The 27,965-nt window shown below is 42.0% G+C and overlaps 1 protein-coding gene across 1 annotated transcript in view; it reads left to right on the top strand.

The window, feature by feature from the left end:
* FANCD2 (FA complementation group D2) overlaps positions 1-27,965 on the top strand; it is a 35,657-nt gene that overhangs the window by 3,251 nt on the left and 4,441 nt on the right. Inside the window, exons 6-38 of the mRNA XM_053989754.1 lie at positions 347-410; positions 1,190-1,242; positions 2,242-2,320; positions 2,998-3,122; positions 4,511-4,598; positions 5,527-5,631; positions 6,305-6,405; positions 6,885-6,993; positions 7,550-7,585; positions 7,972-8,115; positions 8,381-8,515; positions 8,815-8,946; positions 10,093-10,200; positions 12,066-12,175; positions 12,696-12,756; positions 13,462-13,587; positions 14,392-14,465; positions 14,552-14,692; positions 15,649-15,749; positions 16,054-16,169; positions 16,857-16,965; positions 17,479-17,577; positions 18,509-18,618; positions 18,823-18,969; positions 20,076-20,192; positions 21,017-21,145; positions 21,340-21,455; positions 22,951-23,064; positions 23,626-23,753; positions 25,060-25,159; positions 25,907-26,029; positions 26,792-26,885; positions 27,436-27,507. Of these exons, the coding sequence (XP_053845729.1) occupies positions 347-410; positions 1,190-1,242; positions 2,242-2,320; positions 2,998-3,122; positions 4,511-4,598; positions 5,527-5,631; positions 6,305-6,405; positions 6,885-6,993; positions 7,550-7,585; positions 7,972-8,115; positions 8,381-8,515; positions 8,815-8,946; positions 10,093-10,200; positions 12,066-12,175; positions 12,696-12,756; positions 13,462-13,587; positions 14,392-14,465; positions 14,552-14,692; positions 15,649-15,749; positions 16,054-16,169; positions 16,857-16,965; positions 17,479-17,577; positions 18,509-18,618; positions 18,823-18,969; positions 20,076-20,192; positions 21,017-21,145; positions 21,340-21,455; positions 22,951-23,064; positions 23,626-23,753; positions 25,060-25,159; positions 25,907-26,029; positions 26,792-26,885; positions 27,436-27,507 (3,466 nt within the window). The remainder of the gene's footprint in view (positions 1-346; positions 411-1,189; positions 1,243-2,241; positions 2,321-2,997; positions 3,123-4,510; positions 4,599-5,526; positions 5,632-6,304; positions 6,406-6,884; positions 6,994-7,549; positions 7,586-7,971; positions 8,116-8,380; positions 8,516-8,814; positions 8,947-10,092; positions 10,201-12,065; positions 12,176-12,695; positions 12,757-13,461; positions 13,588-14,391; positions 14,466-14,551; positions 14,693-15,648; positions 15,750-16,053; positions 16,170-16,856; positions 16,966-17,478; positions 17,578-18,508; positions 18,619-18,822; positions 18,970-20,075; positions 20,193-21,016; positions 21,146-21,339; positions 21,456-22,950; positions 23,065-23,625; positions 23,754-25,059; positions 25,160-25,906; positions 26,030-26,791; positions 26,886-27,435; positions 27,508-27,965) is intronic.

The raw sequence follows: 27,965 nt of genomic DNA, 5'->3' as shown, positions 1-27,965 counted from the left end.
CAGAATTTACTGTCTGCCCATGGCACACTTTGGATTCCATGGCATTTTATGGCAACAACCAAATACTGTGAAAAAAATTTGCCAGGGCTGGTGAGGGACAATTCCTTTTCAAGATTTTTTTTTCCAGGAGATACAGCTTCACCACAGACTTTCACATTTCTAGTCTTGTAGAGAATGAGCTGGTTCAGAGTTAAAGTTTTAAATCTTTTTGTGTGTGTCTGTGATTACCATGTGTTACCACAAGTCATTGTATGTTCCTTTTTAAAGAAACAGTCATGGGAAGAGCTACAGCCTCTTCTCCCAGAATGTTTTTGACACAACTATAGTGGAATCTTTCCTCTTGCAGGAATCTGGTGCACTCATATTGTGAAAGCCTCTTTAAACTGCTTCTTGGGATTAAGATCTTACAGGTATGGGAACCTTAGCTTGCTCTTTACAATGGTTTTGATTGTAGGGAACATTTTGCTTACTTAAGTAAAGGATTAATAGAACTGGTTTTCAGGCAGTGAGGCTGCATCTGGAATAGTGTCCAGTTTGTTGTTGTAGGGACAAAAAGATGCTTAGGGCCTGAGACACATGGCAGACCAGCAGAGACAGAGGGAACTGGGTTTATTCAGTTTTAAAAGAAGATTAAGGGAAATTTCATGGTCTTCAAATACCTGGTTGCAAGGTGTAGGGAACACAGAGTCAGACTCTTCTCAGAGGTGAACAGGGGCAGAAAGAGAGATGATGGCTCAGGTCAACCATAGGAAATTCTGATGAGATAAAAAAACATTCTCCACATAGGAAGTGATTATAAGTGCTAGAGCTGGGCACTGTTTTCAAACTTACCTAAAATTGATGCTTTAGTTTCCTGTGTGGTGAAGAGCAGCTCAGGGTCTGAGAAAGAGAGCTTCATTGGCCCAGAGGGATTGTACATCCTGCCCATATGGCCATATTCTATTGGGTTATATGGATAGTTTATGCCACCCTCTGAAAAGTGGTTTTCACTTCTTAGGCTGTGTGCCTCGTTTCTGGTATTAGGCAAGAGATTTCTTACACAGGAAATACTTTATTGAGCCTTTCAAACATTTTATTCTCTGTGTGTATTTCATCTTTTCTTAAAGGTCAGTTTTGGTGACAGTACCACAGCACAACCAGTAAATCACCCTAACATTGTCTTTTTCCTTTCCTTTTTCCTTTCTTTTAGCCTGCTGTCATAACACTGTTGCTAGAAAAGATACCCGAATTCTTTTTTGACATGTGAGTATAAACAGTATAAACTGGCTTCTCTCTGCCTTAAAATGGAATTTCTTTTGGACAATCACCATCTGTTTGACTTCAGCTGTTACTTCAAATTTACCTGACTGGCAGTTTGCACTGATGTGGGGTTTTTTTTCATACCTGTGTAAAATAATCTGTGTGGTACCATGACCTTAAATTTGTGAGTCCATAGAGCAGAAGACACATTTCTAGAAGGTGAAATGCAGACATTGTGCATTGATTGATTGTGCTTTTCACAGCTGCTGACAGAAACTTAGGAATTATTTCAGCAGAGGGACTACAGAGTGTCTCATCATTAAAAAAATAGAAACGGCTGCTGGCAGAGTTTTAGGAGACTGAGAAATGCAGACAGATCTCCTTTTGAAATTGCAAGTTGTGTTCAAACAAGGGAAATTGAAAGAGCATCTCTTGGTTTTTGGTGTAGAACACTACAGTGGAGTGAGATCTTGAGGTGTAACACAAGCAAGAATTGACCACTTAATCTCTTCTTCCTGTGCCCTGGATGCTCACTGCAGAGTTAGTAGGGCAGGCCAAGGGCCAGAAAGAAGCTGAGGCTGTTCCTGCTGCAATATTTGTTCCAGTGCTGAAATACAGGATACAAATGCTGCACAGGGGTGGGGTGTAGTCCAAGAAACTGTCTCAGACTGAAATCTTGTTTGAGGAGAGTTTAACATAGTCACAAGGTCTGTTTTCACCCAAGAATTCTGCTGTTGAATTGAATTGAACTGTTTTCACCCAACAGTTCTAAAGGATCTTGGATGTAAAAGTGATAAGCTGTTAATTGTGCTGTGAATCATTTGGTAATTCTGAAAAATGGATATTGTTACACTTGTCTCCTATCAAACTTTAAGAAGAGTGAAGTTCTTTCTATGTGTTAATGACCAGTTAAGAATGGGGTTAGTTGGTCTTGCTGACCAGCAGCAGAGCTTTTGAGTCTGTAGGTCTGACTAAGCTGTGTATCCTTTTCTGCTGATTCAGTGTGGGCACCTTTGGAACAAATTTCCCCCGGCTCATCGTCAATCAGTTTAAGTGGCTTGACAGGCTCCTTGACAGCCAGGTGGGTGCCAGAGGTGCAATCACATGGATGCTTTTTCCAAACAACTTTTGGAATGCCTCTCAGGTGGGATTAGATTGAATTATTGTGCTGATGAGAACTGATGTTGTTTTTGTATTCACATGCTGAAGGAGAGATTTAATTATTTTTCTGTTTTGTTATGTGTGCCTTGAGTGACTTCTGAACATCTTTTATATTTTTCTTCTTTCCTTGCTCTAACTCTTCTTTTACATAAATTTATATCTGTGCTTGTGTATTCACACAGATGACCCCATTTTAAAGCTGTTGCTGGCAGAAAGTTACAATCCTCTCTTGTTTACTTTTAACAAGGTACCGGATGCTTGCAAGCATGTGAGGATGAATTCTCTGTTCCTGCTCTGGTGATTCTTTTCCTTCTTTCCCTGAGTTTGTCTCTGTGGGTTACTCTCTACAGGGGTACTAAACACTGAGAAGTTTGTTGTGTTTTCCAGTTTCCTCTGCTCACCAAGATCATTATATCCTAGCTGTAAAATACCATTGTTCCACAAAAATCTATGCTCTGCTTCATGATGTCAGCCAGACAATGAGTTAAGGAGCAGTTGCCACAAACTCAGGCAGATGTTGCACTGAGGGACCTTAGATGCATAATGTTGTTGTGCTGAGAGATTTGTGCATTTCACCAGTGCTCCTCTTGTCTGCAGGATCTGGTCAGGAAGTTAATGCAGATGGTTAGTGTCTCTCCAGTACCAATCCAGCATGATATTATCACCAGTTTACCTGAAATCCTGGAGGATTCCCAGCAAAGTGAGGTTGCCAGAGAGCTCAGGTATGGATGATTTGGTTGGGAGGGTTTGTTTTGTTTTGTTTTTTCCCCCTTGCACTCAGCAGAAAAGGACAAGATATATTAATGCAAGCTACTCTGGGGCTGACTGAAGTATTAGCACAGCGCTGTGCTCCTGTTAACTGCAATATCTGGGGACACCTACCACTGTCTTAGGACATTCCATTTGTACTGTTATGCTCCTAAAGAGAGCACAGGCAATCCAGCAAAAGACATTGCATTTAGACAATGCTCCAAAACTGCTTTTATCTAAATTATTATTAAACTCTTGACTACCTGAAGACAGCAAAGGTAGCATCCAGTTTACTCACTACTTCTGCTGGATAGTCTCTGATCAGTCACTTGGATATTACTACTGACAACTTCTGATTTGTCTTGGATTCTGCTGTGGGAAGGATCAACATGGTTTTTATTAATAAAAATAAACCCAGACCCACAACACAGTAAATGTGTGCATGAAACAGAATTTTCTGGCTATTTTATATATTTTTCTCAAGCATATTTACTGATCCAAACAACTGGGGAACCTAAAGCCAAGAGTTATCCTCCCAGGGAGCACTGACTTAGGCTAGTCCTTACATATATCTTTGTCAATAATGTATTCATTTTACACAATAATTTGAGTAGTCTAAGTGTTTCTAATTCTTACTATTGCACAGATCACTTACATTCTGATGTTAATTACCTTTTCAAACCTGTGATCACTGTTGCAGATTATTACTTCAAGCAGTGCATCCTATTCCTTGTACCCTCTCAAATTGTGACTTTGTTTTCATTCTCAGTTTATTGCCTCAGCTTCTAGATAAAAAAACTCCACACATTTTTCCTGTGCTAATCAAACTCCTCAGACTTCTCTTTTCTCTGTTAGTGTATTTTGAAAGCTGAGATCCAAACAGTATCAGCAAGGCATACTTATTTCCATATTTTCAATAGCCTCTACCCATTTCTGATGCAGAAAACAACTCATTACTTCTAATGAGTTAGGGAGCACAGACAGAGTTACCAGGATGCTGCAGATGAGCTGTTTTTCAACTAACAAAATTTGCAGCAGAGGTACAGCTTCTTACTAGAGAAAGTTTGTAAGAAACTGAGATGTCAGCCAAGAATGATTATATGAGTTTTGGGAAATTCCATGAGGCTGTTAAAGACAGGTGCAGTTCTTACATGAGGAGTAATAATTTAGAGCACAAGCTTTCCATAATGCCAGTGGCATATGTTGTTGTCAGTTTCAGAGATTTATTTTTTTGCAGTGACCACAAAAACTACTGGAATCATACAATACACTAAAGATACATTTAGTATCTTTACTAAATGTAAAGATTTTACTTGGTTTTGTTTAGAAGACCATTTGTTTTCTTTTCCCTATGTATAAGCTGCTTGCTGAAGCAGGGCAGACGGCTGACAGTGCCAATCCTGGATGCCCTTTCTCGTCTGGATCTTGATGCAGAACTTGTGGCTGAGGTGAGAGGTTTACTGAGCACTTCAGCAGACCCCAGCCCCTGCTTAGCAACACGAGAGCTGGAACTGCTTCTTCTTTCCCAGTATTTTGCTAAATCTGACTCCTGTAGGCCTTCAAAAGTCCTGAGCTCCTGAAGTTGGAAAGAGGTCAGAAGCTAAAGCTGGTTTTTGAAACATGTATGAGGGCTCAGCAAAGAGCAGAGAGAAGTTTTCTGAATGCATACTGTAACAGCCAGGAATTTCCATCACAGCTGTTTTAACAAGTGCAGAAGCACTTTGTCCTGCTGCAGTAATTTTTTACTACCTGTCTTAAACCGTCTTATTGTCAATATTTCATCTTTTTTAAATACAGTGACCAGACTAAGGAAAGGAAAGGCAGATTGGTGATTAAATAGGTTTTCTCTGCAGAGTGCTGATAAAGGAGAAGAGATGATGATGTGCCTTGTGCCTTTTGGATATGTTGCATTGCTGCACTTTTTGAAGTTGGGCTTCTTATGAATAAAAGAAAATTGGTTCATTTGAGTGCATAAATAGTGTTTTACATAGTCCCAAAAGGCTGATGCTGCGTAGCAGGCTACACGTCCTCTATACTTTTCCCTTTTGAAAGCCAGTTAAAAAATGGTGGAGCCAAGCTCTTCCTGTTGAAGAGTGATAAGGGGCAGTGGTCACAAGAGGTTTAGGTTGGACATTTGGAAAAACAAGTTAGGGTCTGCAGCATTGATATAAATTATCAAAGTGGTGGCAGGGATTGGAGGTTTCCTCCATCCTTCAAGACTCAGCAAAGCCAAGGTGAATCTGATCTAGTACTGACAATATTCCTGCCCTGAGCAGAAGGCTGGACTGTGAGTCTCCAAGGATTCCTTCCTACTAGCATAACTATGTTTCTGTGAAGTGTTGTCTTCCAGCTGATGGAGTGTTGCTCTCTCCTCAGGTGCGACAGTCTGCCATGACCATTGTGCCCTCAGTAAAACTGGAAGATTTGCCTGTAGTAGTAAAATTCATCCTCCAAAATGTCAAGGCAGCAGATGCAGTAGAGGTACAGTAACTTTTTCATAATGAAGTGTGTATTTTCCACACCAGTGTATGGTTTAACAGAGAGAAGTTGCTTCACACACAGAGCTGTATGTTTTTTATGTTTTCAAGTAAAATTTTAATATTGCCAGGGATCAAAGCCAGCCTTGCTGAGCTATCAAACACACTTTGTTTCATATGTTGAGGAAGCCTCAGCCTAAGCCAAATGAGTTTTGTGATCTGCCCAAACCTTTCAGGGAGACCTCTGTAAAAAAAGATTGTGCCTATGACATGGAAACCAGTCTATGCTGGTACACTGCATTTGAATAGCTGTCATGTTGGTAAACTTGCATGTCCCAGAATTCCTGAGGCTGTCATGTATTGTCTCTTGCTCAGCTGCTAAACAGAATAAAAACAGTTAACAGCAATGTCAAGCAGATACAGGTGGGAATTTCACAGAGTAGGTCTTAAAAAATTCTATATTTTGTATGACATACAGGTGAAAAGTGTTGCTGGTTCATTTTCTAAATTAAAGAAAACTGAATTTGTGCATGATTAAATACTTGTGAATCTTTACAAATATATGAGTTTTGATTTGTAATTTTAGGGTTATTATGGGAAGTTGGTTTTTTTCCTCAGCTTTTTGTGTCCTTCTCTCATTTGTCACAGTGATTTGTATATGGATTTGTGCTTTACAGGTGATTTCTGATCTTCGTAAGAGCTTGGATCTATCATCATGTGTTCTGCCCCTGCAGATTCACAGTTCCCAGAAGAAGATTAAAAGCCAAGTCCAGGCCAGGTACTTAAACAAGTTTGCCCGATTCTCCAAGTGTAGGATGAGACAAGAGAACTTAAACTGTTCCTCTTCTAGTCTCTTTGGCACAATTGGCTACATACACGAGCCTAATTTATCCTGTGGAAAGGCACAGACACCTTTATTCCTTCCTGCTTGGTGCTAATACAATACATTTGTCACTCCTTGCCCAGCCAACTTCCCCTGCCATGGATCTATTTCCTTTTGAGCCATCTGCCTCCATGTCTGCATGGGGATAAGCAACTTCATTTATAATAATGTTGCTACCAGTTTATCTGTTTGGAGTTCACTCCAGTATGTTTTCCATTGATTCTGTGACCCTCTTGGGAAACTCCCTATCCTTTCCAGAGCATTCCCTCTGTACAATGGCTGCTTTAAGTAACTGCTGTGACTGCTGGATTGCCTTGCTCCTTCTGTGACAGTATTTGCAGGAACTGAGTCTCCTCTTTTCTGATGATTTGCAGCTCTTCCCTGAGCCAAGTAACCACCAGCCAGAACTGTGTGAAGCTACTTTTTGATGTCATCAAGTTAGCTGTGAGATTTCAGAAAGATGTCTCTGAAGCATGGATTAAGGTAAGATACATGCTTCAGTCCTTGTTTCCTTATTTATTTGGGCTCCTTGATTGAGCCTGAGCCTTTCTTGTAATCAAATGTGGTATTAAAAGACAAATGTTAGCCTTTCATTTTACTGATACACATTTCATTCTACAAGACAGGAAAAAGGTATACCCATATATTGAGATTGAGCTATGTGAAGCCTTAAGGTGCTTGAAAATGTCCTGCTAGAAATCAGTATCAGCTGGTATTAGGCTAAATGTAATTTTAAATTGCATTTCAGTGTAAACCATGAGGCTGTTTCTTGTCCTCATTACTCAGTACTTCAGTTCCTTTCATGTTATTTGAGAAAGTCCGTTCAAACTCAGTTTTCAGCTATTTTTTTTTAATGCCTTCTGGATTCTCCGTTGTTGGCAAGATCCAGTTTGCTTTGATGTGTATCCTGCTATAGAGGAGAGAAATCTGTGAGCAAGGTGTCAGAGACTTTTGGTGTCCACCTTTTTTGATTTGGTTTTGGAATATAGTATTGTACTGTAGCCTAACAGCTTCCTTGTTTTTTTTTTTTTTCCTCCAGGCTATTGAGAACAGCACATCTGTGTCTGACCATAAGGTAATAGTTCTGCTCTGTAAGTGTCCTCTTCTCTTGGTTTCTCAAGGGCTTTCTTCGTGGCTGTAGATGAAGAGAATTTTGTATTTGAACCAGAAACTTGCCGGTGATGTTTCATGGACGGTTCTCTTGGTATTGAACTTGTTCCAAATATAACAACCATCCATTTTCTTTGTGACTCTTGGTTTATCCCATCCTAATGTTAAGGGGCAGAGTTATCCTGCTTTAATTGTGTCCTGTTGTACTCAAAAAGTTTTATTTCAGTTGTGACTCTTAGGACTTTCTGAGCTCTTTTTTTCTTCTCAGTTTAGACTTACAAGTTTTGACTTGCAGTTATCTGGACTGTTTAATATTTCAGCATAATGAGTGGTGGTTATTTCCTCTAAAAGGTTCTGGATCTGATAGTTTTGCTGCTAATCCATTCTACAAACACCAGGAACAGGAAGCAAACTGAGAAGGTTTTGAGGAGCAAAATCCGATTGGGCTGCATGCCAGAACAGCTGATGCAGAATGCCTTCCAAAACCATTCAACGGTCAGTGCTGATCCTGCTTTGGGACTCTCTCCTTTATATCTCAAAGATCTTGTCAGATGATGATTTAGCCCTGTGCTGCATTATTTATACCTTTCCAGTAATGTTCATGTACTTCTCTTATAATTTTTAGTCCAGATCAGTGTCCCAAGGCACATGTCCTCTGTTGTAACTGTCATGTAGTTTTTTGGAGTTGAGCTTTCCTCAGCATTGGATATATTGAAAACAAGCAACAGTAATCTCCTCTTTCATGGTGTCTGTATTTCAGGTTATCAAAGACTTCTTCCCTTCAATCCTAGCCCTTGCTCAGACATTTCTGCACTCAGCTCACCCAGCTGTGGTCTCCTTTGGCAGCTGCATGTACAAACAAGCTTTTGCAGCCTTCGACTCCTACTGCCAGCAGGTACAGTGTGATGGATGGCAGCTGTTTATTTAGGTTTGCACTTTTTTTGGAGTGTATGTTATGATCCTTTAGGGGACAGGGTTTCAGGCAGTTGGAAGCCTTTGGAGAGAGGTCTGTGCCAAAGAGCAGGCCAAGAAGAAGATGGGCAACAATCACAGCAAGACTGGTAGCAAGTGACTTCAAGCACAAAGATTACTGTGGTTATCTGTACTTGAGCAACATAGTTCATATGAACAGAGCAAGGCAGGCATTTTTCTGTTGATGTTTCACTGTGGTTCTTTTGGTGGCTTTTTCCTTAGGAGGTTGTGACTGCTTTGGTGACTCATGTGTGCAGTGGAACTGAGACAGAACTGGACATTTCTCTGGATGTGCTCACGGATTTGGTGGTGCTGCACACATCCCTGCTGATGCGCTATGCCACCTTTGTGAAGGTATGTGCATTTCTGGGTTTATACTGGATTTTGGGTCCCTTATACCACTTTGCCTCAGATCCAGAATAGGCCAGTACTTCTCCAAATAGAGGTGCTGGAAAAACTTGTACCTGTAAAGCTTTTCTGCCTGGAGAAAGGCAGTGGTCAGAAGTGAAAGGTATCTGCTGTCAAAGTGTGAACTGTAAGATAGGACTGTATGATTTTTTGACAGAGGAAATTGAGATAGACAATTCCCTTTAGCAGGACAATGCTTAAATTACAGGCATGGAATGGTGCCTACAATGGAAATGTTGTCTTTATTTACATGAGCTATTTCAAAACTTGGCAAAAACCTGCTCCCTTTTTTGGACTGCCCATTCTGTCTATTGAAAGGCTGACAGTACTTCAGCCAGTATTTGAATCCTAAGAGAAAATTGCTTGCAGAGATGGAAAAAGACATATCCTAAAATTTAAAAGAAGAAAGTACTCAGCTGGGAGAAAAAAAATGAACTACTGAATTCTAAGAATCATAAGCAGGGTCAGACCTGCCCAATTGCCTATTTCCAAAAGTAGTAAAAGTGGAGATTGAGGGAAGAGCTAAACAGCAAGGCAAGCATGTAACAGTACTTTTTTTGAACACTCCCCCATGTGGTGGTTTGTAGCTTAAGGACAGCTTGTATTTAAGAGCCCTTGAAGAGAGTGGGTGTGGGTATTCCCACACCACTCTGATATTTTGGTGCTCTCAAAATATTAACTATTTAATATTAGTGATTTAATTATACATTGTGGGAAAGCTGTATACTTTTTGCTGTTTATAGTTGGCTGATTGTTAAAGGAAAATGACTTGTGTAATTACTTGCTTGTCAAATACTTTGAATCCTGTGACCAATCCTGTGATAGAAAATAGACAGCTGTCCTGAGCATTCCCAAAATGCTTATGGTAGCCAAATTATTCTTCCCATTCAGCCTCTGATAAAATGAACTCCCATAATTAAGGCCAGAGCAATAATCTGGCATTTATGTATGGTTAATTTGAATGTAGCTTTTTAATGCGTGTACAAAAAAGGTAAAGTTAATTATCTTCTCTGAGGTTGACAATTAATGTGTTTTTGAGAATATAGAAAGGGATTCTTGATATTCTGAGCTAGTTTGTGGCTTCTCTTACAGACCATTTTAGACTCTACACAGAAACTGAATCCCTGCCAGATCCGGAAGCTTTTCTACATCCTCAGCACTTTAGCATTCAGCCAGAAGCAAGAAGGGAGCTACATTCAGGTAAGCAGAGACACAACTGAAAGTTGTTCAGTCTGTGCCTTGGTTCTTCTGCTAGGTTAACTAAATACTGGCATCATCTATGAACAGGGATTGATGTCAGGATAGCCTTGAGCTTAAAATTCTCCTCTCCCCAGGAGTCTCCAAACCAGTTTGTGGCTCTAGATTTTCCACCCTGATATCAAGGGCTTATCACAGTGACTTTGCCTCTCATCTTTCCCAGAAAGGTCCCCTTCTCTTGCATGTCTGAGAAAGGCAGAGCTGTTAGCCATGTTGTTGGAAGGGTACTGATGGTAGTCCCTAACCTAACCTCCCAGTCAAAGTGGGACTGTCACCAGCATGGTGTCATGTTGATTGTTGCTTTGTCTAGCTGAGCCTTGAAGGTTTGCAAAAGTGTAACTTCAGCAGCCTCCTTGTGCTGCTCTGTTTCTCCATCACTTGGAAGCCTTCACAAAACAGTTCAGCTTCCTCACTGAGATGTTTGTATTGATTCAGCCACTTAAATTCTGCACACCAGAGGAAACAAAGACTCTTGTTAGAAGAGCTGAACTGCACAGAGTAGAGTACTGTGCTGTGAAGTGGTAGACTCCACATCTCTTGTGCCTCTGATTTAAACACAAGAAGCTGTCAAACCTGGTCTGTCTAAATCCACCTTCATCTTGCACAGGATACCTTGTGTGATTCATTTGCAGCATAACAGTGGTGGTACCTTTGTCTGAATTTCTGAATTCTTGAGCATAGCAGATAAAGAAATAATTCAAATATATTTATTTCACAACAGGGATGTCAGGGTTTAAAATCTTCCCATTCATAAAGTTCAGCTCTTAGAAATTAGGACTGTTTATCTTTCACTGAGTCCCTGTGTAGTTTGTAGTTGTAGGTATGTTTGCACATGCTAACTTGAGCCTATAAAGGAAAAGTGCTCTTCCTCTCCTTCTGATTGGTCTGTGGCATGTAAAACAGCATGTCTATAGCCATTTTGTCCTTCCCACTCACCCTGTTAAATTGGAGCTCTTCACTGCCAAAATTCCCAGTTGTATGGCAGGTTTAGCTCCTTTCTGAACTAGCTTCCTCTGTGATTTCCTCACCTCCCACCCTGAGTCTTGTGTGACTTGTGAAAATTGCCTTGGCAACACACTGTGTGACTTTGCAGCCCAGAAGGACTTGCCATCAGGATGTTCTGCCTGTCACCCTCAGAAATTGTGAAAAGAAGAGGAAAAATGTCTCGAATTTATTTTGAGCTGAGAGTTTGTAACTGTAGAGGTCCAAGTTTGGCAATTTGACTCTTATCCTCAGTGATACTGAAGACTCCAGGGGTAGGTCAGCAAAGAAATCAGTATCCTGAGAGCCAGCTTCCTCTTTGCCTTCTCTAAGTGTTCTTCTAAGCTGATGCCTCTTAGACATGAGGATCTCTGCAGGTAGATTAGGAGTTTTTCCTTGCACCGCATAGATTGTCTTTGGACCTTCACCACAAACTGCTCCATCCCTCAGCCTCCTGAAGTTGAGAGTGTTTTGAAGTGCAGCTCTGCAGCTGCTGTTTGTGTGTGACAGGCTCCAAGACCATCTGCTGTTTTTTTAACATACTCTTCTATTAATTATAATTGAAACCTGGACCAGCTACATGTTCTGTGTAGTAGTTAGAAAAAAGTCAAACGAAATCACTTTTAATGCTGCTTACAACCTTACTTGGAGTTGGGACCAGTATTTTCATAATAACTGAAATGTCAGAATGTGCATTCCTTAAGCTGTAATCCTAATACACCATCCCTCTGTAGCCATTGGAGATGACAATAAGTGAAGATGCCAATAGAACTGTGAGTGATGCACACAGGTACCTCTGTGGTGACGTGGTCTGTGTCTCTTTTCAGGATGATATGCACATGGTGATCAGGAAATGGCTCTCCAGCACGGTTCCCAACCACAAACAAATGGGGATTATTGGTGCTGTTTCCATGATAGGCAGCGTGGCATTAAAAAGGTGAGAGAAAATGTAGCAAAGATTAATTTAACATGGCTTTCAGTTCAAGCCTGGAGTGAAACAAAGAGAGGAGGGCATTGCCTTTTAGTTCATGCACATTTTGGGCAAATCCAGGAATTTAAAACTCTCTTCTGCATACTGTGGTGTTTGGTATTTCAGCCTGTGCATTGCTGCTCACCTGCTGCTGGTCTCAAAGGCATCCCAAATTCCTTGTTAATGCCTATTTGTGGATCTCTTGACCACACTGCACGACCTGTTGCTTGGAAAAAAATTTAACGCTGGTGGACTGACTACAGATCAGCTTCTGGCTCTAGGCTGAATAACCTGAGGTGCTTTGTGTTTGAGTCCAGGGAAGTCTGAAAAAGAAGAAGTCCCAAACAGCACCAGGTCTTTTCTAATGTGTCCCAAAGAAAACTTTTTAATGTGTAATTCTCCAATTTCTGAAGAACCTTGTGTGTGTGATGGGTTTTGCTGTCTTTTGAGTCTTGTGCCACAACAGCAAAGTTATCAATTGCTTCAGGAATGAAGGAGATGCTGCTTCACTGGAGAGACCAGAGCTGAACAGTGAGCGTGATGGGCAGGTGAGTGCCAAGAATAGGGCAGTGTGGGATATAGGGAGGATATGGTCAGCAAGGAGGGGTGACTGGAAATGCAATCTGTGGGAATCCAGAGCAATCTTAACTGAAGTACTTTGTGGGTCTGGGAGTTGGCTTTCCTGAGCCTGGGATTCTTGTACATTGACTGCAGAGCCAAGAGTCTATTAAAAATGGCTTTGGAGAAACAAAGGTGCCTGCTGGTGTTGCCTCTGCTACACCAGAACAAGCAGCACTGCAGCCATTTAGTGAAAGTCTTCTGTCCAGTTGTTATTTCAAATACAAAGGAAAGAAGCAGGACAATCTGCCTCAGTGAGCCAAAGGTGACATGGCCATCCTCTGAGCTTTGGTAGCTGTGCCTTTCAGGCCATCCAGAGAAAGTAGTTCTGTTGCACAGGACTGGCCTAGCAGACTTTTTCCTTAGCTTCTGTTAAATAACCTTATTCTCTGCTGGCAGTATATTTAAGACTAATCCTGGGCAGACTCTTTGTGTTATTTAATGGCAGAGGACACTAAAAGGCCCCTGTTCCTTCTTAAATCTGTCTATTCAAGAATACTCACCATGGGTTGTTACTCTAGAGATGAAGGTTTGAATATGCCTCACAATAAATTAATGTAAAAAGGACTGAAGGTAAAAGCTTGAATTGGATCCATTTACCTTACCCATTTCTGCACTGTTTTCTCTCCTTTCAGCTGTCTACCCTGCTGGACCTTGTGGGCTTCTGCTGTGAGCAAACACCAGAGGTCTTGGCTCTGTACTACGACGAGTTTGCCAGTTTGATTGAGAAGCAGAAGGGCAATTTGGACTTGCAGCTCTTAGTACGTTGCAGAGCAATTTGAACTTAATCACTTACATTAGTTCTTCAGAAAAAATGTTTTTCAAACATTGGCAAGATATGGAGTCAATTTGAGGATTTCACTCCAATCTGGGAATTTGTTTTGTTCTGTGAGAGATTGGTCAGATACAAAATCCTCATTTAGCTCTCTTGGCTTTTTTTGATTGTGGCAGATTCCTCATTAACAGGAATTTGCTCATGTGCTTTAACAGTTTCTTTTTTGTGAAATTTTACATGACAACGGGGAAGCCTTTTAAAGGAAATTAAGTGACATTTCAGAGCGTGCTGTTCCTATTCATAGACAGAAATAGAATCTGAAAGAACTTTAAACTTAGTATAGAAATTGGTTTCTGGGTCAGACTATTTAAGACTATCTGATCCCTAAGATCTTGGAAGAGCCACAGTCATTAATGTTAATAAATAAATGGTATTTATGGTGATACGAAGAGGTTTGTGAAGGCCACTGGAGAGATCTTTCTTCCTGCTGGGTACTCCTTTTACATGTGGGCTACTTTCTTCTTCCAGCCAGCTGCTTTGCTTCTGCATCACTCTGGAACTTATAGTCAAGCCCACATCCAAAGAGCAGGGAAGAAATTGGTTGTGCACACTTAGCAATGTTTCCTGGTTCTATCTCTAAAGGCAGCCCTTGGCTCTCTTTGCAAGCCATGGGACTTCATTACTGTGATGGTTCCAGGATACTTTTGCTTGGCCTTATTTCTGCATCTTCCACTGCTGCTGTTGGAGCTTTCTTCACTGAGCCCCCTTTTTTTTCTTTTCTTTATAACAGGATGAATTTGGGAAGAGTTTGGTGGAGGATTTTCCCAGTGACTTTGTGGTGGATCTCAGCCCCACAGTGCATGGGTATGCTAATCACAAATAAAGCATTGGTAGTGTTTGTCACTGAGAACTGAAGGTGCCAACAAGATGTTGTGTGTCTTTCCTTGCAGTTCATTCTTGTTCCCAGTGAAGTCCTTGTACAATCTGGATGAAGATCAAAGTCAGGAAGCAATTGCCATTAACCTCTTGCCATTGGTATCACAGAGTGAGCTTGGCAGGGTCACTGCTGAAGCGAGTAACCAAAGTAAAAGGTATTTGACACTTATCTGTGGGATGGCTGCAAAGGTAAAGGAAGTGTTTTCATTTGTGTACTTCAGGTGCCTGATAAGGAGCTGGTCAGAGAATTTACCAATTTCCAGTGTTCTTCTCCTTTTGATGTTAAACATACTCAGATAGGTTTAGAGGCATAATCTGGTTGGGAGCTGGCAGTCTGTTCTGGCTTGGGCTGTTTAGGTGATCTTGGGTGAGTCATGATGGTAGACGGTGCTAAACCCACAAACATGCAGTCAAAAATGAAATTTGACTGAAGAATCAGGGCATTGTCTTTGGCAAATGGAACAGGAAGCCTGTAAGATGTAAAAAATTCTAAGTTAACAGGAGGACACCAAAGTTAAAAGAATCATAAAAGTCATAGACTTGTTAAGGTTATAAAAGGCTCTTTTTTTTTTTATTTGCACCTGCACGTCATTTGTAATTTACTGTCATAAGATTTTGTTGAGATTTTAGTTGTTTTTTAAAAAGATGTGATCATTTTAAAATGAGAGAAAATATAGCTGCTTTGTATGCATCTATGGAAAAATGTTAATTTTCATCACTCAGAATTGGAGCAGTGGCGCACTGTGAACATTGAAGGAGGTTTCTCCACTGCTTATAACTGTGTTGTGCACAATTTCTTACAGTTCCTTCTGAATTACTCAACTTTGATTTACACCAGAAGTAAATCTGACCCCATTTTTTGTTCATTGCAGCCATTTTTCTGCCCTTACATGCTTTACCAGAAAACTGGTAATCACCAGTTATTAATTTCTGGGAGTTTTTTTCTAACCCACATGGTGCATTTCTGCTCTGTGTTGCTGGGACTTGCAAGAAGCAAAATACAAGGCATAGACAAGGTGGCCTGGGAAGGACACATGACATAATGGAAAAGTGATGGGCATTCTGGAGATATATAAAACATAAGACCCACTCCTTTTCTTTTTTCCCCCAGGGCAGTGTCACCCCTGTGTCTGTCACCCTGTTTCCGTTTGCTGAGGCTCTACACTGCAGAGCAGAACAGTGGAAGCCTGGAGGAGATTGATGCCTTACTAGGTATGGGAAATGGACTTTTTATAGAGCCTGGCTGCCTGCTTTGCTCCTATGCCAGATCTGCACAGATTTCCTCCAGCTGCAGGAGGGGTTGTGCATTTTGTGAGGAGGCAGAGATGCTCTGTGCCCGCAAAGTGGAAGGGAGGCAGGGGAGACAATTGCTCTGTCTGGGGATGGAGTGGCTGATGGGCCTTACTCCACATAGCCACTGGAATAGATGCAGGCTTTGGTAAGAGGCTTGGTCTATGAAAAGACCAAAGCATGGGTAGCACACAGTCCAACCTATACTTTTCTTGCTCTGTGCCAGGTTGTCCCCTGTACCTGACTGACCTGGAGGTTGAAGGGAAGCTGGACTCTCTGTCCAAGCAGGAGCGTGAATTTCTGTGCTCACTCCTGTTCTATGCTCTCAACTGGTTTCGTGAAGTGAGTAGAGCCTTGTCTGTAGGTTCTGGAGTGGAGGGATGAGGGAAACCTAGGAGAGCAGAGGTTGGTCAGCCAGGAAAGGGGAAGCTGAAGGGGAAGGAATATTGTGGTCTTTTACTGTGGTCTTTGTTACCTAACAGAAAGATTGTGCTCCACTTTCAGAGAGGCTGTAGAATTTTTTTTCTTGGAGTGCTCTGTACTCTCTGTTCTATACCTCTGTGAGCTGACTGAAGAGTAAAATGCAGTGCCTTCAAGCAGATTTGGACAATGTATTGATGAGTGGGATTTTTTCCTGCTGGGATTATTCTGATAACATGAGAAGGGCCAATTTGGTGCAATTCCACATTCCCAGTCCTGGTCTTCTCCCAGGACTGCCTCTTTCCTGGCAGACCTGGGAAGTGCCAAGGGATCTTCAGAGCTGCAGGTATCACAGAACCTGACAATGTGCTGTCTGCTAATTCCTCTTGTTCAATTAATATTTTATCCATAGTTGTCCTATTGCTTTTTATAGGTTGTACCAATTGTATCCATAGACTTCTGAAGAGTTTTATTCATGCAGTGTGAACCTAGACTCACAGGCTACTTGTGCTGTGTTGTGTATTTATTCAGGACTTGAGAATGTTATTCAGAAAAGAAAAAGTAGCAAAGTGGGTACAAATCTCCCTAATTCTTGGTTTGTATCTCTAGGTTATAAATGCCTTCTGCCAGCAAAAGGATGCTGAGATGAAGGGGAAAGTTTTAACTCGATTACAGAACATCACAGAGCTGCAGAATGTGCTGGGAAAATGCTTGGCAGGTGAGTATGAAACATTTGTACACTCTGGGCCTGTACCAGCTGTGAAGTGAAAGGGGTTGCCTTAGACATCAATGGAGGAAACAGATGATAACACACACTGCAGTTTTACAGTGGCAGTTTTACAGTTTTAAATGTTTGTGCATGGACAGATATAATTTTCAATTTGTCCAAATCCAAACTGCTCTTCTTAATCACTTCCTCAGTGAGGAGCACACAAATTACACACTCTAGAGTCACAAACACACAAACTTCAGCAGATTCCCCAAGTATTGATACTCCTTGTCCAACTCTCAGTAGCTTGCCCAGATCCCAGACACTCTAATCTGCTCCTACTCACTGCTATTCCAGCTCACTGCCCATTAGCAGATACACAAATTCTTACACTTATCTCACCGACTCCACACTTCCACCAGGACAGTGAAATTTATGATACTTCCTTTAGATATGTATCTGGCCTGTATGTTGTCATTCAAGAGTTGAATTAACCCAATTTCTACATTTTGGCTCTTTCAGCAACACCTGGCTATGTCCCACCACCAGCTACTTTTGACTCTGAGGCTCCAGAGGCCGTACCATCCATTAATGCTGCTGGTCCAGCCAGAAAAAGGAGTGGTAAAGAAAATTTACAATGTTTAAGCAAACAGATGTGATGGGGGTTGGCTGACAGATTGCACTTGCGTGTGCCTAAAGCACTAAATTCTTGGCAAAGTCTGTCTAGCTGGAAATTTTACCTAATCAACTCCTCCTGTTGCAGCTGAAGTGGAGATGGAAAAACATCCTACACCAAATAGGTGTTGGATAGTCTGTCTCCTTGGGAAAGCTGCTGTATAGCATTTAACAGTGAAAATGCAGGACTTTCATTGACTGCTTTCACCTGCCAAAGTACTTTCTGCAAGTTGTGTCTTTGATGGGTTTGTGGCATCATCTAGTGCTGAATCTGTGGCTTGAGCTGCCTTGTAAATGCCTGAGCTTTAGGTTGTACCTAACCAATGTGGGAACCTTGTCATGGCTCTGCTGTACAAGGAAATCTTCCCTTCATCCTTTTCCGTTGCTAGCTCAAACAGAGAAGACACAGAACTTGCCTCTCAGTTTTCAAGCTGAATCAGATTTGCTTTGCTCTTCCTGTCTCTAGTTCTGTTTCTAGATTAGATTTATTTCTAGTTTAGATTAGCATTTCCTGGGAACATGTCTGCCTTAAACCAAAGTGGACAAAAATTTACATTCAATTCAATGAGAACAGCTGGAGGAGGCCACAGATGAGAATGCTTTTCCCTCCCGTGCCAAACCCATTGTGCAGGGTCTGGGCCTGTTATATAGGAGCATGTTGGAGGCAGAAGGAAAGTTTTGACTGTGTTCTGCAGACAAGAGAAGGATCCATCACTTTAGATACTGTATTTTGAAGGAGCACTTCATCTATGGACATGTGCTCCATGCTTTCTTAGTGCTGATTAAAGTCCAGCCTGTGCTGGCTGCAGGTGCTGCCTAGTGCTGAGCACAGTGTGTAGCCTTTGATTCTGAAGTTGCTTTTTTGTTGTTGTTTAAGGAAGGAAAAAGAAGGCTGATAGCAGCAAAACTGGCTCTGCAGATCGTTCTCAAGCAGAAGACAGTTCTGAGGGAAACCAGCCTGACACCGAGCTCTCCGAGCTGGACAAGGTAGGTGTGCAAGCCCCGGGGATTTGCAAGGAAGCCAGAACAGGGAAGATGCCAGAGAAGCATAAACAAAAGCTTTGAGAGAGGGGTTGTTCATTCCAAAATTAATCACAGTCAGTGGTTCAGTTCTGCTTTCTGGCACCTGCCTCTATCAGAATTTTGTAAATTATCCCTGCAGAGGCCATTCTCCTGCAATTTCCTTTTCAGACCGCTGCTGACAGAGAGGCAGGAAATCCTCTGGCACAGCTGCAGAGCTATCGCCCGTACTTCCGAGAGCTGGACCTCGAGGTGTTCACTGTGCTGCACTGTGGGCTGCTCACAAAGTCTGTCCTGGACACAGAGATGCACACAGAGGTGAGTGGAGCAGCCTGAAGCCCACACTGATGAGGCTTTGTGGAATGGCCTCTCTCAGGGGCCTTGGCCCTCTCTGTTCCACTGAAGTGTGCGACAGGTTGGTGTTAAGATGTGTTGTCCAGGGCTGTGAGCTGGGGACCAGGAGAGCATTTGGCCCCAAGTACTTCAAGGCACTGAGAAAAAGAATACTTTCCTGAGAAGAGCAGACATATCATATAGTAATGTTAAAAACAAACTAATGTAAATATTGCATAAAAGGTGAAAGATACTGTATAACATGTATAGAACTAATGGAAAGAAAGGGGCTTTAATATTGAGCACAGGTAAGATACAGGGTGGTAAATACACTAAGTATTGCCTGTCAAGAAGAATCCATGACATAAAGTAAAGCCTGTATTGCAAAAACTCAAATGTCTCAAAGCATCAGGAGATCATAAACAGCACAAATGTGGGACTGGAGCCATAGAGGTGCTTTCAGTGAGCAGGGTGCTGTGTGTCATCTGGGAGTTTGTAAAAACTGCATTGCTATGGCTGTGGAAAATAGATGTGCTTAATTTTGTGAATACCCTCTTTGTAGGCAGGCTGACTCCATCTGGAGTCTCGTTTTGTCAGGCTACAGTAAATGCATGAAATGGGAAAAGGCCATGGCAGGCTGGAGCACAGCCTGGTCTGCCCTTGCAGACAGATGTCTCTGTGCATGCAGGTCACAGGCCAACTGGAAGTTTCACAAGTCTCTTGGGCTATGTGGCATTATTGCAAAATACTTCTTGACTGTTACTTGGTGAATTTTGTGACTCTCTGGGCTTAAACCTCTTTTTATCTTTAGGAGCTTATTTCAATGTCAATGTATAAATCTGTTCTTTCTCAGTTGTTAAGTTGTACTGATATTGCCTCAGCTATTTAAAGCATCAGGACGGCTTCATGCTTTGAGTAACCAGAACCAATGCCCCATACCTGCCATGGGGGAGCATAAAACCAAGCATCTACCAAATAAGTCCCTCCTGAGGTTAACTAGTCCAGGAGTCAACTGGAAACAGGGTAACCTTGAGCTTCAAGGCACTACAGTTACATCTGGATCCTGGCATTGACTGTTCTTTTACTTGCAGGCTCGTGAAGTTGTGCAGCTGGGGCCTGCTGAGCTTTGCTTCCTTCTGGATGACCTGTGCTGGAAGATGGAACATGTGCTGCCCTCGGGCTCCACAAGGAGGGTGCCCTTTCCAAAGGCAAGAACAGCAGCAGGCTGTTCCAGGCCTGGGCTGAGGCAGACAGAGCACATCAGGGACTTCCAGGCCTTTACTGAGAAATGTTTCTCAGAATTATTTTCACTTGTTAGTTAAATGGAAGTGTGACACCCAGCTGTGTGCCAGACTTGGTCTTTCAAAAGTCTTGTGTACACTGCTCTTGCTGAAGTGTTTGCAGCATCTGGTTCTCTGCATGTCTCGAGAAAGGATATTCAACTGAGGAAGTCTTGTAGCCACAAAACTCAAGTGACCCTTTTCATAGCCCTCCTGGGGAGACTGGCTGTGCTGTTCAAAGTTAGCCAGGCCAGATGGCTGCAGCAGCCAGCAGAAGCTGCTGCATCCATGTTTCTGCTTTTTCTGCATTAGAAAAACCCCCTGAGTGTAGGTACTCCTTGATGATGCCTTCAGGAGGAAAGTAAATGCATGTCCCACTGCATAAAACTGAGAAATGCACTGCAATTGGCTGGGCTCTTCATATTCATTGTTCTTTCTCCTTGTCTTTCTAACTATGTTACCTATGTTACCTATGTCTGCATGTTAATTCCCACATGCAGAGACTGTCTTTCCTTAGTGTTTAAGTGTTGGATTCTCCGAACCAACCTAAATGATTCTGTAAGAGAGCTGTGTGTCAGATCAGTTTTATCCTTTTAGTCAAATGCTGAAACCAACTTTCCCACCCTGCAACCTTTCCTGACCTTGTATGGCACCAGGAATTGCACTACTTGGCAGTAGTCTAAGATGTAACAATTGAAGTTATTCTCAAGAGAGGCTAATGAAGCAACTTTTATCTTTTGGGTTTGCTGCAGGAAAGAGGCAACAAGGATGTTGGCTTTTCCCATCTGTGTCAGAGATCTCCCAAGGAAGTTGCTATGTGTGTGGTTGATCTACTCAAGCCATTGTGTAAGCACATGGAGAACATGCATAACTACTTCCAGGTTAGTGGGCAGCAATTTTGACCAAAAAACCCTAAAGTTTTGTCTCCTGTAAAGATACTTTTCATTTTGTTTGGGGGAAAACGAGCCACTTTGTTTTCTTTGGGTTTTTTAAACATGGAATTTATGGAAATGGATTCTTGTGCCATTATCTTTGTTGGAATACTGTTTAATGGATTATTTGGTCTGTATTAAAGGCAGCTGTACAAAATCAGGGTGCAGAAGATGAACCAGGAGTGAACATCCAGGAGCACCAGCTGATGTCCTCTTGCTACCAACTGCTGTTACTGACTTTTCGCTCCTTATTTGCTTGGTGAGTTTAAAATAAAAGTCCATAGTTGTACCCATTTATTGCTTCTTCTTGTTTCTTTTCTTTAAAGTGTTTGCACCCTGCCAAAGGCCTGTCAGCCATGAAAACAACCCACTGCATGGGTGGAGGCTTCTAAGCACTTCTTAGTTAAGCCAGGCTTCATTGCCTGATTCTGAGCAGTGCTAAAGCTGTAGGTGATGAAGCACTGAACTGGGTAGAATTCAATCAATGGCTTTTGGGTCAAGGTTAGCCTAAGGGGCATGCTGGCACACCTAGCTGTGCAATTTCCAGTCTGCCTAGGGATCTTGGATTTTCTTACCTATCCTTTCCCATTTCCTTCCCCTCATCTTTTGCTAAATTGTCACTGCCTGAATCCTGAGTGATGGAAGAATTTCTTTTGCCAATGAGAAAGGATGAATGTGTATTTCACTGGCAAAAAGTCAATGCTGTTGATGCATTCAAGCTGGATTCATAAATATCCAACTCAGAAATGCTTGTGCAGCCTGCAGACTTCTACATCTGCTAACATAATCCAGGATAGTATCATAGAAGTTTCTTTCTAAACCCCAATTTAGATTTGCATGTGGAAAACATTTTACCTTTGGTGTACTTCATAAACAGTAGTAACTGCATAGAAAGAGATGTCTGAGGTCTGCCTCCTGTTGTCCTCTACTGGAGCCTGAGGGCCCCTGATCCACTCCAGATTTGTCATTTCCTCTTTAGCCAGTGTGAATGTTGGTTATTCCTGAGTCCACCTATCTTGTAAATCAAAGAACCTGGTCAGTTTTGTACCAGACAACTCAAGATCAGTTTTGCTGTCCAGTGGAAAATCTGTTTTGCTGCAGGTCAGACAGCCATATATATTGGGGTGAGCTATCCAGCCACTAAAATTCAACAACCAAATTTCAACTGTTTTTACATTTGTGTAGTCAAGGGCTCTTACATTACCAATTGTTAATTAACTTGTGTGGTACAGGTGCACTTTATCATTACCATTATCAAGTCTACCTGTTCAGTCTATAGAATTGGCATGTGGATGTATTTGATTATTTCTAGCATACATATCCTCACAGACACTGGGACTTCAGAGAAATAATGAAGATCTCTAGAGTTTTCCCCCTGTTAGGCTCCTACCAGCTGTTCAGGAGGTGACCACCCATGATCACAGCATTTGCACAGCCACTGTCATTATACATCCTGTGGTTTAGGTCTACATAGCATTGCCTTAGTATATATGCACCTCCACTTATGGGAAATGCCCTCTCCTCACCAAGCTAGATCTGCAGTCTAACTGAAAAGTTGATATTGTTTGTGCTCAACGCTTTCCATTCTCATTGAGTTTTCAATTTTTTCTGTCTCTTTATAACTTTCATATTGCAGGACTTATCTTGAGTATCCAGCTTCTCTATTTTTTATCTTGCCAAATAGGCTTAGATATGCATTTGTATCTGATATCTCTTCTGATCTGATGATGAACTGGATTTTTTTCTCTCCTCAGGAATGGTTTTTCTCAGCATGAAAATACTGACTTGCTGAGGTCAGCTCTCCAGGTGCTTGCAGACAGGCTAAAGCCAGGAGAGACAGAGTTTCTTCTTCTTGAGGAACTGATAAGGTAGAATCTGGATTTCACAAGGTTTTAAATGAACAAATTTCAGGGATTTTTCTCTGTTTTGTGTGGGCATTATGGGTAAATGTGTGTTTGGGAGCTCTCATAGAGACTACACTCACTTCAAACAGAGCTTTGTATTTAATTAAATGGCAGTGGAGTCAAACTTCATTAACGGAGTAAAAATTGTAAAATATGCATGAATCTGTGGATCTCATTTGTTTGTATGCTATTTGAGACAAGGAGATTGTAAGATTTACAGAAGGAATGACTACACAGTCACATCTGGAGAGTTAAAATGCTTACAAGGTACAATAGGCAAAAGCAGTATATAAAGCTGTTGCTAGACTCAGAGTGGCTGGGGCTTGAGAGAAGTTTTCAGTGATTGAATTCCTGTGTATTGGTGGCTGATCACCCCTTCTTCAGAAGGGCACTGCCAAAGACAAAACACTGGGATATGGAGACCTTGGATCTGAGATAGTCTAATGCTTCCTTTTTATTTATGTGTGTCTGAGACATTACCCTGTCTGCACTTTTTTTACCTTTGCCTTTTCCTGTCATCCCCAGTGAGAGTTTTCAGTACCTCCTGAATTTCCAGCAAAGTGTTCCCAGCTTCCACTGTGCCTATATCCTCACTCAGCTCCTGATTGCCATTGCTGAGAAACCTATGTCTGGCTGGAAGAAGGAGAAAATGGGTAATGTGTGAAGAGTCACTCATCTCAGATGAGTTTTTGTGTGGTCTTTGCCTTTTAAGGGAGAGATTTCCCTTTCACATCCTGGTAATCTTACTGGATGAACAGTCCTAGCCATGAATAAAGGGAAAAGCAGTAAATATATTGGATCCTCTTTGGTATTTGTTCTGCTGTGCCTCAGTCACATGCAGACAGGCAGACTGTAGCTTTCTCAGCTGGTGTTTTTAAAAATCAGAGCTTCACAACTTTTAGGAGTTTTAAGCATGAGCCTGCTGTTCAGTGTTGATACCAGTTTAATCACTGGTTATGGAGGTGGGTGATCATAGACTTGATCTGATGTAACTTCCTACCGTAAGTACAGATATCTGTGACAGCTCATTTTCAAAATTTATGGAAATGAGCTGCAAATAAAGGGCAGAGAGAGGAAAACCTTTAAATTCTTAACCCCATGCAACAAATGTTTTCAGTTAAGAAAGCTTCTCTCATAGGTTAGGACCCATTATGTAAGATAAACAGCAGATAAAGGATAGACATGATTGCAGGGAATATACAAGAAAACTACTTGATCTCCACTTCAGCACACACTGAAATAAAGACTCCAGACAGTTGCCTCTCTCAGCCATTCCTTGTCATACTAAGACACCTCTAGAATTTGTCCTTCTCCAGTCCCCATAGCCACACAGAATTGTAAGTTCTCTCCTTCAAGATAATTTTACTATTTTAAACAGTCACACGCTGGGAGAACGACTGACTGAGTGTGGCAGACCATAACCTATTTGAACTAATCATTTCCTGGCTTAAAACATTTCTGCAAGAGACAAGCAGGTTTGTTAGCAGTTTTGATATCAGAAATCTGTAGACTTTAAACGTGTCTGCTCACATTTATTACCATAGTGCTGTGGCCAAAAGGCCAAGTCACTTGTTGGAATTCCATTTCTAGAAATGGATACCCTAAGGGTTGCATATGGCCTAATTAAAAACAAATAGATGGCACACTCTAGGAACTGCCAAACAAATAAGGTTTAACTTAAGTTTGTCAGAAATGGCCAGAAATGGATCATGGATCTGATGTGAACAGGTATTCCAGACCAGGAACACACTGGATGTGCAAATACTTTGTTATCATCATATATGTCCTTGTGGCCTTGCAGCTTTTTAGGGAATATGCATTCTGACTTAGAAAGTTCAAGCACATGAAGGGTAGTGATATTGTGATCTTTCAAAAAATCATTTCAACACGCTGCTTTTATATGGAAGAAGGATTTCTTTTTTATTCTTCTTTCAATAAGTTATCTCTTATGTTTCCCAGCTTCTCTAGCAAAGCAGTTCCTCTGCCAGTCCTGGGTGAAGCCCAGTGGAGACCAAGAGAAGGGCAGCCAGTTCAACAGTGCCCTGCACACCCTGCTCTGGTAAGGCTCAAGCTGTTCCCTCAGGCATGCCAAGACACTCTATTTTTTTAGTGATTGCTGTTGCTACAGAGGAATGGCCCCTCTGAATCATAACCCTCATGCTTGCACAGCTTGGCCTAACCCTGTTTCTAAAGCACAGTTTCTTTCATGGTTTGAAGTGTGAGGTCCACTTCACACTTCAAAGTGTGAAGTGAAGTATGAGGTGAGCACCTTTCCTCATCAGGTCCTCTGTCACTTGAGTCAGGAAGTTGTCATCAATGGCCTCCAGGAGACTCCTGGATTGCTTATGCTCTGCTGGGCTGTCCTTCCAGCAGGTGTCACACTGGTTAGTCTGCCTAACCTGCTCCATCAGGGTCTGCAACATGGGGGTGCTCCTGGATGTCTGTAGAAGGCTTTGTTGGCTTGTTCCTGATCCAGGTTGCCTCTAGCAGACAGCCATTTCAATGTCACCCATACTGATTGGGTGTTCTCTCTCAGAAAGGGCAATTCCATCTCCTCCTCTTCCCAGCCTCTCCTTCCTAAATACTAAAATGAGGGAATACTGAATCCATGTTTCAGATCATGATAGCTTTTAATGACATCACTTGTGACAGTTCTAAGTAGTGCTTTGGGTTTCCTGCATGTGGTTGCCTTTGGCAGGGAAGAGCTTGACAGTTTTAGGCCACATGTTTCAGGTAGGGCAGTGTTCAAGGCCTTGTGTCATTCTGTGTAGTATCTCCTGATCAGCTGTGTTGGTTTTGGATTTAGTGTCTACCTGGAGCACACAGATAACATCCTGAAAGCCCTAGAGGAAATCTCCAGTGTTGGTGTTCCTGAACTGATGAACTCTGCCAAGGATGGATGTTCTTCTACTTATCCTACCCTAAGCAGGTAATTGTAGCAATAGAAACTTTGAATTCTGTGATATACCTAATGATAATGTCTGCTTTTAAATATTTAGTTTTCTTATTTTGTGGCCTATTGTGATTTCATGTTGGTACTGTGGTGGCTACTCTGGACACTTGTAAACATTGTTTTGGCACTGTACAACAGGTAGCATGGGGTAGCTTTATGCCAAAGTGGAATGTCCTGTGCTTAACACAATGTAGAGTTTATTGCTGTGAACCATTTTAGAAGAAATGTTCATTAGGAGAATGAACTGCTGTCTGTCATCAGGTGTGTTGTCTCTGTGCTACTCTAGTGGTATAAAGCACTCCAAAAGTCAGCCTCAGAGGCCTGGGGTGGCTGTAGGCAATCTGGGCTGGTATGCAGTGTGCAAAAACACACTCAGGGTGCTTCTGCCCCAGCACAGGAATTTGGAAGCAGGGATAAAGAAAGTTCCTGCACTATGAAACTTCCAAAATCATCTTATGCTGAGAGCTGCAATCCTTCCACTGTGCACAGCTACAAGGAAGTGGTGGTGTCTGTCATTCACACTGAGGAAGTGCTAGTGACTTCCCAGGATTCTCCATCTGTCTGGACAATTGGGCCGGGCTATACCTGTTTATGAGTCCTATGGTCAATCTTCTGTGATTTCCTACTAAGAAGGATGCCTAGCTGGGCAACCTTTGAGTTTTCTGCATCATTCTGGTGACAAACAGCCTATCGAAGTCAGCTCAGAGCTGACTTTCAGTTTTTTCATTTTCTCCATAGGCAGACATTCCCAGTTTTCTTCAGAGTAATGATGGCTCAGCTGGAGAGTTCAGTGAAAAGCATCCCAGCTGGGAAACCATCAGACTCAAGTGAGGTAGGAATATGAATACACTGGACTTTGTAAGGGGAAGAAAACTTAGGTTAAACTGGACAGTACAATAAAGATGTATAAATTGGAAGGGAATTTACTTCTGAACTTTGTCTAGGAAATGCAGTCAGACACATTCATTCATCAATGTATATCAACATTGATATGCAGGGTAACATATAAGTAGCATCTTTTTTTCCTGATTTGCACCATGTCAAAAATCTAGTAAATCCAGCAGAAGCTGCATCCAAAAATAGGCATTAATCAGCAAAATACTGAACTGTGCAGGGTCTGCACCCCTGTGTGGGAGCACAACATTATTTTGGAACCAAGAGCTGCTCTGAGAGCAAGCAAGTCGACTCCTAGCACTTAAAGCCACTGATCAGGCTGGAATTGCCATGGAGTGTTTCTGCTGTGATAAATATGCATGTGGTGAAGCTTTGTTCCTTTGTCTTCAACAACAACAGTGCTTTGGGTACAGCAAATGCTGAAAGCACATCCAGCAAAGTGAGAGGAAATGCAGCCTCTTGGGTTATTGTCCCCTTGCATCCCGTAGGTGCAACTGGAGAAGCTGCTGCGCTGGAACATCGCTGTGCGGAATTTCCACATCCTCATTAACTTGGTCAAGGTCAGGTTCTGGCTGGTTTTCTGCCTGTGCCTCCAAATTCGCAGTAAGGCCTGGTGTTCCCAGGCTTAGGAGCACTGGGGAAAAGCATGAAGTGTGATTGACTCATGGAACAACCTGGAGGTGATAATTAAAGCCAGTTATAATCTGTGCTCAGTCTCACTGGATGAAATAACCCCTTCTGTCAGTTTTGGAGCTGCTTCATTCAGTGTCTCTTGAGTGTGATGCTGTTTGGGCTCCACTTTTCTCCTTGCTTAGGTTGATCATTACTGTTGATTTTTACATATCCGAAGTGATAATTGGCAAGCCCAGGTTTTTCTATACAGCATTCACTGGATCCCTACCTGTGCTCCAGGTGCCTTTAGAGGGCATAAAGGGTAGAGCTGGACTACTTCAGTTTTGCCCATAGTTCAGTTTAGTCCACAGCAGCACCAGGGTTACCTTCACATTATTTTGCCCAT

This window comes from Vidua macroura, chromosome 13, assembly GCF_024509145.1.
Source record: "Vidua macroura isolate BioBank_ID:100142 chromosome 13, ASM2450914v1, whole genome shotgun sequence".
Classification (NCBI taxonomy): Eukaryota; Metazoa; Chordata; class Aves; order Passeriformes; family Viduidae; genus Vidua; species Vidua macroura.
Note: the sequence above shows the minus strand (reverse complement) of the source record. Positions and strands in the feature narration are given on the sequence as shown.